This window comes from Phalaenopsis equestris, unplaced genomic scaffold (genome assembly GCF_001263595.1).
Source record: "Phalaenopsis equestris unplaced genomic scaffold, ASM126359v1 Scaffold000273, whole genome shotgun sequence".
Classification (NCBI taxonomy): Eukaryota; Viridiplantae; Streptophyta; class Magnoliopsida; order Asparagales; family Orchidaceae; genus Phalaenopsis; species Phalaenopsis equestris.
In genome coordinates, this window is record NW_018164715.1 from 56,245 (window position 1) to 67,691 (window position 11,447).

General features: G+C 34.9%; 1 protein-coding gene across 1 annotated transcript in view; it reads right to left on the minus strand.

Annotated features, from left to right (window-relative positions):
* LOC110024758 (isoamylase 1, chloroplastic) overlaps window positions 1-11,107 on the minus strand; it is a 29,445-nt gene extending 18,338 nt beyond the window's left edge. Inside the window, 6 exon segments of the mRNA XM_020724906.1 lie at window positions 4,286-4,374; window positions 8,361-8,513; window positions 10,100-10,192; window positions 10,320-10,502; window positions 10,613-10,721; window positions 10,723-11,107. Coding sequence (XP_020580565.1) covers window positions 4,286-4,374; window positions 8,361-8,513; window positions 10,100-10,192; window positions 10,320-10,502; window positions 10,613-10,721; window positions 10,723-10,991 — 896 coding nt within the window. The 5' untranslated portion in view covers window positions 10,992-11,107.
* Window positions 11,108-11,447: the final 340 nt, after the last annotated feature.

Genomic DNA, 11,447 nt, shown 5'->3' on the forward strand with positions numbered 1-11,447 from the left:
TGAGGAGTAGAGCGTCGACAACGACGTAGGGATTCTAAGGCTTCGCTCGCGCCAGCTTTTGTGTCGAGCGTCGACCTCGTCGAGCTGCAAGTTCTGCGGTTCGTCTTTTAGCGTTGGCGTCCAATTTCGACGCTGCGCCTCTGCTTTCCGCGCCCGACGACTCTTTCCTTCATTTGACGCTTCTTTTGTTCATGTCTGCACCAGTGCTTCTCTCTAGCCCGTTCTTCTGCTTTGTTTCTGCGCCCGTCTTTCTCTCCAGCTCGACGCAAGCTTCTCGCTGTAGATGACAGTTGGTTGTTCTGATGGTACTTCCTTCTTTTTTGGTTGAACCGGCAAATGCTTCCTTTGCCCACATGGTGGGAAACCCTTAGGTGGAGTCCGCGGTGGTATTCCCCTCAAGCTATAAGGAATGTTGCGATGACACAAATGATTGTCCTTTTGTTAAGAAGGGAAGTAGAAAAGGTGGAAAAGCAATAATTTTTTTCTCTGACTCAGAAATTTCTACCCTGCAGAAAAATTCAAGTTTGTTCTTATTGGAAAATTTCAGTGGGGACGCCGACCTATGGAGGTTATCAGAAATAGTGTAGATGATCTTAAGCCAGTAGGCAAGTAGAAAGTGGGACTTATGGATGGGAGACATGTGTTGATCCAACTAACAATGGTTGAAGACTACACCAGAATTTTCTTCAAGAAATATCTTAATATCGCAGGAAAAGCTATGAAGTTACTCAAGTGGTCTCCTGATTTTGACCCAAATCATGAAAGTTCCACTATACCGGTATGGTTTAGTTTACCTGGTCTAAAGCTATATTTTTTTTCACCATCAGGTTCTCTGAAGCTAGATTTGTCTACTTTCAACCTAACCAGACCCTCGGTGGCCAAAATACTTATGAAAATGGATATTATTTTACCGGATGTTACTGAAGTCTGGTTGGGTACAACCCACAATGGATATTGGCAACAAATCGTCTTGGAACACAAACCCCCATATTGCACCCACTGTAAGATGTTTGGTCATATCCTTGATAAATACTGCAAGCTCTATCCTAATTTGAAAACTAAAGTTCAAGTAAATATGGGTCTAACCCCACAGCTCTGGATATTTTAGTTCCACCTGGGGAGAATACCACCAGACAGGTGGTGTTTGTTGCCCCTGAGGACCCCCCTCATGACACTGTTGTTACTGTTATTGTGAATGATGTGATGTTGGCACCTTCAAACCCCATAAAAAACAATACTGATAGACTATTACCTACAAATAATAGTGTTCAGACTGATAATCAGGAGAGCCTCGCAACTCCACTTCTTCAGGAAGTATCCGTTGTAGAAGCAACTCATACTTCACATATACTAGAACCTATTGTGGGTACTATGGTTGGTATTCCTTCTGCTTCAGCTCTACCACCCCATCAGACTGATTCTTCGGAAGAGAAATGACAAGTCTATTCCAGGAGGAAGAAGAAGAATGGAGACAGACTCCAGCTCGAGAACATATTGGATGATACATTGGTTACTTCTGGCAATGACAAACATCGTACCAGCTTATTAGCTTGCTCATTTTCTAGAACTAGAGGCAGAAGCAAGACCAAATTGGGTCGCTCTCTAGCCACCTGATACTATGTATTTCGACACTGTTAGGTATTTTATTTAAGTATCTAATGTATTTTTCTGTTTTTTCTAGTTTTGAAACCATTTGTGATTTTTTAGTGGACAGGGTGTCATGTTTGGGCCCTCCCACACTTTGTATCTGTATCTTTTTTTCTACTTAATATATTAGCCTTTTGGGGCTTTTAAAATGTGATCCATAGAGCTCAAAATGAAAAGTTGCATTATCTCTTAAATGACAACGTGTTCATCAATAGCTATACTGCCAATTAAATCTAAACAAATTGCAAGTTAAACAAGTGTAGTATTACAAAACATGCTTGCCCCTTGAAACTTTGGATATCCAAAAATTAAATTTATGCATATGCTCTAATTGATGCATCAACATTTAACTCTAAGATCAAAATAATGCACGTACAAAAAATAAGGCAAAAAAAAAATCATTCCTACGAAACTTCTCTAAGAAAATGTTCTATTTTTTTGAAAAATGCGCAAGCTCCCTTTCAAATTTAAGCTTAAATTTATCAAGTTAAGCATGTTCTCAAGTAGATAATCTTTTCTATAGAGCAGATTTTAAGTCTCACATTTTTTAAGTATGATCCCTCTCATAAAGACTAGTCAATAAGAATGATACTATTTGGAAATGCTAAGGCAGTAAATTTCAACAAAATTATAATTATACAATGATCTTAATCAATAAACAAACATAATTGTAGATTGAAAACTAGATACTTAATCTTCAATCTCTCAAAGTTAGTTTGTTTTATGTTTGCATAAGGTCTTCAAAACATTGAACCAAAAAAAAAACAAAAGCATTTCAAAATGCATGCTCTTAAGGCCACATCCTCTGTAATACAAACGACAAATCACAATCTAAAGATCCAATTCTCTGCATATGAGGGTAGAGTCAAACAATGAATCTGATCCTCTACAAGCAAGCGAATAAAGTTGATAAGATTTAATATAACAAAGTCCAATCAAGCAAACAATTATATGATAGACATAGCTAAGACACATCATAAATGGAGGGTTTTTTTTTAATCATGCTCTTAAATTGCTAAGATAAATTCTTCCAAGTTTTATAAACAAATGATGGATGGCCATGTTAACAACAAAATTCAACCGGAGGGGACCTTATTATCAATATACGCTCAAAGCTCAAAGCAAATTGTTCAGGGCCCAGATTCCAATAAAAAAAGCAAGAATTTAATGTAAAATTTTAAAATATAAAAATGGTCAACTTAAATCCTCTACTCAAAGCTAGGAGAAACAATCAATCCATTCCCCTCACTAGATTTCAAGCTAATGATAGTATATTTCCTCTATCGTACAACTACACCAAACTAAATAGTACTTAGCACCTACCAACTAGCCATATTCAAGTATTCTCTCTCATGGCAAGAGATGCAATTAATAATAAGGACTTGTGCCAACGGAAAGCCTCGAACTAAAATATAAAAACCTAACAAAATGAGGGCGAACTTTCTTGTTTAGTGTCTTATCTGAATGCTGCATCTTAATTGATATCCAATAAATCTTCAAAAAAATTTAAACCAGAACACACTCTCATAGAAGTGATGGGCATGATAGCCCAGATCACACTCTCATAGAAACCAGAACACACTCTCATAGAAGTGATGGGCATGGTTCATAGCCCAGATCTGAATGCTATTTAATAATGATTAGTTATTCACTTATTAACGCAGTACATGGTCAATTATCAGTCTTGTAAACAACAGTTTCTATTAATTGCTTAGAATAATTTCTTTAGACTTTAATTTCTATAATATTATATATTTTTACTCACTATTAGCACATGCCATGACTCTCAGTTTGTATGTTTTCTAGTGTGTTGGATGGGTGCTAATTATCAACAAAAGAACTCACGTGTATTTTATCATCTTTTCATCAATTGAAATAAACATTATTATCCTTTCCTGTTATCTTGTTTGGGTTTTCAAAGCCCTCTCCTATAATCAACAAAAGAACTCACGTGTATTTTATCATATTTTCATCAATTGAAATAAACATTATTATCCTTTCTTGTTATCTTGTTTGGGTTTTCAAAGCCCTCTCCTATTGCACTAGTTATAAAAATTGTCTCCCTGCTCAAACAAGAGAGATACTAAAGGAGGATCGATGCAACATAATCATCAATTGTAAGTCCACTGACAACAAACACTAGCTCGTGTGGGGTAACATCATTGAAGCTATCATTCATAGCGGTATGTAGATCTTGAATACGTTGGTTGTAACATAATTCAAGGGTGAGTTTCCTAAGTGGAAAGAATTGATGAAATAGATGACTGGTTATTAGTCACCTTATAATTAGTTTCTTTTTTTTTATTTCGTCTATAGATGTTTAAAGTTCCCTAAGCATCTCTATTCTTGTTACCTTGTAATTATTTGTTATTACCCTTGGTTTTTATTATAAATAAGAAGACTCACTTGTATTTCATCATATTTTGATCACTTCAAAACAAAAATCATTGTCTTATATCTTTTGTGGTTTTTTAAACTCAACCCTGCTGCGCCACTGATTTATATAAATAAATGAGGAGCCACATCTCAGTTTAAATTAACCATATACCATGCAAAGCAAACAGTAAGTTGAGTCGATTAGATATCAAGTTTTGGATGCTTAAGAGGATGTTATACTTTTAAAGATTGGCAATCGTACCTATTCTCACCATGCATGGAACTCTTGAAGTATTCAAGTTCATTGAATTCCTGGCATGGCATTAGCTCAATGCAGTTGATGCCAAGCTCCTGAATATTTCATGTTAGTAAACAGTAATTCAAAAGGAATAAATGCCAACTTTGGCGAGTTGATAAGCAAATGAATCCATAAAGCATGAACTGGTTTGCATATTAAGCCCATGATAATCGAATTTAAAGAAAAATATTAAAAAATTGTATTCGATATGCAGAAAATTAACACACCGCATAAGAAATGATGAGCCATGCCATAATTAAAAAATAATGCTAAACAAGTAGCACCGATTCCATTAGATATACATGATCAGTAAAAATATTGAAGAGTTCAAGTAAGCTTGTACATAAATACATGCATAACATGAACAGAACTAACATGATTTGTAAGCAGATAGCTATCCGTGCTATAACAGGTAAATCAATAACCAGACTAAACATTACCATTATGTAATGTGATTGACAAAATACATGATCAAATGAAATATTGTCGAGTCTGAGTTGAGCTTTTACGTAAGTAATATCCACAATACTAATTGTTGACCTTGTTTTTTAAGGGTAGATCATCCTCGGACCTTGACTGTCGGTTCCATAAGATAGCCTCAATCCATCATGACTATTTTTGGTCTTGAGAACCATCGATTGAGTCCGACTCAACATTTCTTCGCGTGAGTGTGTGTGACGATAGGTCGAGTCACTCGTGGTCAACCCAGTTCGTTATTGTGCTCAAAAGTTGCATCATAGAGGCGTGCATTGATGTAGATTGGGTAGGACCACAAATTGATAGGAGATCGACTTCAGCATATTGTACGTATGTCTGGGGAAATCTAGTTATATGGCGAAGTAAGAAATATAATATGATTGTGAGGAGTAGTGTGAAGAAAGAATATAGGGTTATGGCTAATGAAGTATGTGGGATGTCATGCTTGAAGAGAATCCTGGAAGAGTTACGGATCAAAATAAACATGCCAATGAAGTTGTACAGAGAAAATAAAACAATCATAAGCATTGCAGAAAATCTAGTGCAAAATGATCATGGTAAGTATGTCAAGCTAGACAGGCACTTCACAAAAGAAAAAAATTGATTGTGGAGCTATTTGCATGTCGCTTATTCCTACTACTCGATAAATAACAAATATATTCATAAAAGAACTTTTTAGGCCTAGCTTTGAGGTATTTGTAAGTAAGTTGGGCATGATAGATGTTTACGCTCCAACTTGAAGGGGTGGTGTTGAAATTTTAGAAAATTTAATGTTTTTCTATTGTCCTTATTAGTTTTTTATATTTTTTGAAATATCTTACTGTTGGTAAATTGTAATTTATGCTTCCTAATTTCAGCATGGAGATTTTATGACTTACCTAATTTAGCAACTTTCTCCCTATTTATCTTGTAATGTTTCCTATGAAAAAAAAGAGGAAAAAATTATTGTTTCCTGCTCCCAAAAACTATACTTAATATCTAGATCTTAAAGTCCTCGCATAATAAGGGTGAAACTGTTGGCCGGAATTTTGAAAATATTTTAAATTTGAAAATAGTTTTAATATATATAGGTGATTTTGATGTTACAAATAATATTTTAATTTTGAAATAAATGAGGTCAAATATATCTCACATATTCGATAGTTTAGACGGTTGAGTGTGATACTGAAGTAATACACTATCCTGAAGAATAAGCATAGCACTTGTAGTAGGTTTAACCATCTGAACTAAAGAGTTTGTGACATCCGTTTGATCTGCGAAACCTTTTTATATGTGGCCGACAAGTTCTTCTACCTAATATAAGAATTAGATAGGGTTTATTTTACCTAGGTTTTTAGTTCTTTATAGAATCAAGCTCCTGTAGTTAATTACATCTTAAATGACCGAAATCACTTAAGAAAACTCTCAATTAAGATCAGTAGTTCAGTTTTCAAGATTTCAAAGTTTAATTTTCAAGGTAGAACGTAAGAAAATTAAAAGTGGCTCAAAATAGGAACTATTATTTTCAGGAGGTCAAATGAGAGAAAGGAATGAGATATCATGGATACGAGAAAAACCTCGATGACTTCTCATCTATCATATTGTTTGACTTTATGTACTTTATGTCTTAATTAATGTTTAATATTGCCGATTTTATTATTTAGGGCTTACACTCGCACGATACCTGATCGTGCAAATAACCTAAGAAGATAGAAGAATTTAAGACGTATCGCACAACAATCTCGTAATCCTAAAAGGTGTTAAGACTTATATTGCACAAAGTTTTGCAAAAGCCTAAAAGATGAGGTGATGATTTATGTAACGCTGAGCGGATCACCTCGAAGTCTTATGACTTGTTATTTAAACTAAGAATGGGTTTAGCTGATGTGAACTTGTTTGGTTATTGTAGATCGTCATCCTCCGTTCGCTGTGTCCCGGTCGTGCTGCCCACAAAGGCTTGCTCCATGCTTCATGTAGTAACAGTTTCAAGTTTAGTGTTTTATAATGATTCACCCTAGATAAACCTACTATTATTCTCTATCCTGAAGGTATTTGAGCTAATTTAAAGCATGAGTAAACAAATGCTATAAGGAAGTGCAGTAAAGGAAAACAGTATAAAGAACAGTAAAAAAAACAGTAAAATGTGCAATACAAACTATAAAATACAGTAAGTATAAAATAAATCTGTGTACTTGAAGTGTATGCTGCTCCTGCAAATGGGGTCAGTTTCACAGGTAAAAATAAACGAGTATAGTAGAGAATTTAACAGGTGGGGCAAATATGCATTTATATATAAAAGAATAAATGAGAAAATATCATATAGAGAACTCGAAGAAAACCGTAGGAAACACACGGAAAACCAGAAGAAAATCACTGGTGTTCACGAAAACTCAAAGAAAATCGTAAGAAACGTACAAAAAATCAAGGAAAACCGTAAGCATTCAGGTCGGGCGGCTTGCACAGAACAGGAGTAGGTCGGCTCGCTCGCGAATGGAGAGGATCGGCCGACTAGAGCTCGAGCTAGGAGAACCGACCAAAGAGGAGGGAGGAATCGAGCTCGATCTCTAAGGATCGCTAAAGGGAGAGGAACCTGGGTCGCGACTAGGAAGGAGGGAGCGTGCGACCTATCGCGGGAGAATTATTTTCTTTTATTTTATTATTTTATATTATTTAAATATATATTCACGCGCGATTTATTCGTGCTCGGAACCTTAGCAAAATGAATATCTTTTTTAGGTAAATTCAACGTTTCGGACGCACTGGTACAGTCAATTTCGTCATCCGGGGTCATTCGGACAACTTCATCGACGATCGGGTTAAAAAATGTGTCAAATTCGATTTTCTCAATTTTTGGGTCCGTGATCAATTGTTTTGGAAATTAATTTAAGTTTCGCTTAATTGTGAAGCCTTTCCAGATATAGGTGACGCAAATTATGATATTTGTGTGTGTAAATTGTTCGAATAGTGACATTAGTGTGCGTGAATGTATTAAAGTCATCATGAGTGTCCTTAGACTTTGAAATACTAAGGGAACTCTCTCTGGGCCTCCACATGCTGGTCTTTAACCATTGCAACTAAGAGTTGAGTGCTTGAGACTAGGAGGTGGTATGTTTTCCGAAAATTTGACCTGGAATGTCATGGCAAACTCTCTACTTTTCTTATTCTTTTCGAAAGAGGTCGGGGTGTCGAATATTTGGAGCCCACAAGGAGTGAAAGAACCTTTTTAGAATAATTAAACAAATAAATGGAGCTCATCATATTCATAAATAAAAAATAAATTATTCACTTACTCCCAACTTTAGCAACTGCTTTGTTCAATCACTATCAAGGATAAAATTGAGCATAATAAACTGAGCATCTAAAGTAAAGAAAATCTTATGTACAAAAAAGAATTAAAGAGGTAGTAAACAATAAAGCTATTACACTAAAGTGAGAGCCTAAAAGTGCTCCGTTATGCATGTTAATTTACGCCTAATATACAACCATGCTACTAATTATTTAAGGAGAAAAAGAAAAAAAACCAATGACAATTTCTAATATCTCATCACATAGAATTCATGGTAATTATTAGATAAAGACATACCTTCAAGTAATCTAGCTTTTTTATAGCACCAATATAAGTTCCTGGAAAATCCACCTTACTCGAATCATGTTTTGTGTAACCACGAACATGCATTTCATAAACTATAAGATCCTTTTGAGGATACCGCAAAGGCAAGTCACCATCCCAGTCAAACTAAAACTAAAAATAGTGTTAATTGAAAATCAAAGAAAAAGAATTGCATATTCCATTAAATTATAAAGAAGAAAGGTTTTCTCATGTGTCAGAAGCATGTAGCAAATCATCATTTATATTAAACAATTGCAAAAGAATAAATGATTTATTTACATCAATATATAGATTATACTATTTCAGTGCAAAATGACCACTACAAAGAATATATAATAGAACTTTGTCATTGCAATATGTGATTGTTTATAAGAAACAATATCACTCAATTAATCCAGCAAATTACAACATGTAATGCATTTACAATACATGATGCAACTCAATTAATCAAGCAAAAAAGTGTTATGTTAAAAGAAGTTAACAAGTGATTCATCCACCACCTCCTACCACTAACTAAGAAAAAATTACGATTTAAGACTACCCTCGTCAAAAAATTGTGGTTTTTAAAGTTTTCACATGTTTTATGATGAAATTTCAATTATAATAATAAAATACTGCTATCATAAATTAGTTGAATATAAACAGCTTCAAGGAGTTTTTTAATGGTTTCAAAATAAAAAACAAACAAAATCTAAAGATTTAATAGAATAGACTTGCCCGTTCATGCCAATCCACTATGTATTTTCATTTGTTAGTGTGAAATTTAAAATAAAAAAAATCTTTAATATTGAAAACTATACATGGGTGTTCATTATTATCATCACATTTAGCCAAATCCCAATTAATTCGTGTTGGTTTTATGAATCCTCATGGCATATTCCTTATTATCGAGTATGAAATGAAGACTAATTCCATTATGCAACCTTTTTACATAACTTATAACATTATTGCCATTTTGTCAACCTACTTATCTTCATAATCTTTTCACAATAACGCCATCCTTGTGTTTTATTGGTGCATTTCAATTCTCTATTGTACATACACAACCATAAACTATCTCATCTTCCAAAAGTGTATGCATGCCATCCATCATTGTTATCATGATCAAATTTCATTTCAGTGACTTCTTTGTTTCCCAACCCCATGTTAGTATAGAAGTGTGTTAAAAATAGAGACAAAAAATTATGAGAAAAGGATTTACTTACTTGGTTCAAACTGTAGAAAAGATGCATAGATATATTTTAAGTGTCAAATGTTACCAATTACTAGTCCTCATTAAGAAAAAGACAAAACAAAATTAAAGAGAGAGAAATAAGAAAGTCGGGAAATTATAGATTATTGAGATGGACAATCATCATGTGGTTTATTTAATTAAAGCACACTGATTTCTTGATGAAGATCTAGAATGGGCCACGACGAGGATTTTTATAAAATTGTCGACTTCACCAAAAGTTCAGAATATATATGTTGATCATTCCTAGCTTGAAAATTAGGTTATCAATTTATAAATGATCAAGGGCTTTGGTCAGGATATCTGCTATCTTAAATTTTCTCAGAGTGCACAGTATTTGAACAATCCCTTGATCAATTATTTTACTTTTATAAAATGTCTGTTAATTTATGCATGCTTAGCTTTGTCAAATAGATATGATAATCTATCAGTGTACAGTATTTGAATACAAACATATAAAATGTTTAGAAACGGAAAATACCTCACTGCTAGAAAGTGGTACCATGCCAGCCATCTGAGGCCAACAATTTCCCTCTGGTCCAAGAACACCATACTCATCTCTGCTTATAATTGCCTATAAAGGAGCAGAAATATAGATAACGTATACAAGCAAAATACATTTGTAAGAGGGAATAGCAGTAAACAAGGACCACAACAAAGAAAGTATATCTTGGAAAAACAAAATCTCAAAGGGAATGAACCTTGGCATATGGATCAAAAACAACACGAGAATTATCGAAGTAGAGCCCATCTCCTGGAGAGAACTTCCCATCAAATTTATAACCATATGCAATATCCATGAAATCGCCTTCCAGAAATATATGCCAAATGCTCCCAGTCTTGTTGATCAGTGCATCAAACGGAATCTCCTCTGTAATGACATTCTGCACCATAGAAAGCTATCGTGATCTCCTTTCAATAATCTACACCGAACTCATGAAACCCCCCAAAAAGCATCAATGCACAAATAATCAAAAGAATCAGAGAAGCTGACCTTCTTCAAATCAGAAAGGGTGAAAAGGCACAGAGTAGCCGCCGAAGCACCACCAGAGTACACGGCAAAGTTCACTCCCGCTTCAGTTGCCGTCGCACCGAGCGGCATCGCCGGCAAGCACCTTATAGACGCAAAACCCTGGTCTCACGTCTGCATCAGTGTACGCCTCGACATCCCTATCGCCGATAGCATTGCCGACAAGCGATCCAGCACCAGTTGAATCCCTGGAAATCCTCACAACTAACGCCACTCTCGCTTGTTTCTTCCACTTCTTAAGGTCAAAAATCGATTGAAACCGTTCATTGCTCCATTTTCGGTTCCAAAGTCCGCGGCCAGGTGCTTGCGCAGCAATCGATGCTGCTGCATTGGCAAGTTGCATTTCGGAGATTGGAGCAAAATGGATGAATTGCAGTTTGGGATCTGAAAGGTTGTATTAGAAAGTTCTCAATCCATCAAATTGGGATCTGAAATATCTGGGCAAAAGATGAATCCTAAAAATTTGTCTGGCAATGAAATTTCTTAAATCCTTTAAATTGTCTGGCAATGAAATTTCGTAATTTAGCATGCACAAAAAATAATTTTTTTAATTGATCATCAAGAAGCATCAAAGGGTCTGTTTAAGAAAGTTGTAGCTGATTGAATAATTTGTTGATAAATTGATTAAAAATATCTGCGGATAAGCTAGGCACGATGGGTATTATAAATTTTTATTGATTTGGAAAAGTCAGACGCTGTCACCGCACCTATATATGTGTGGTGTTAAAACGCTTCTTTCAGTCTTTTCAAAACACATAAGCTTCCAAAATGCAATTTACTCAAACAGTTCAAGTGCGTT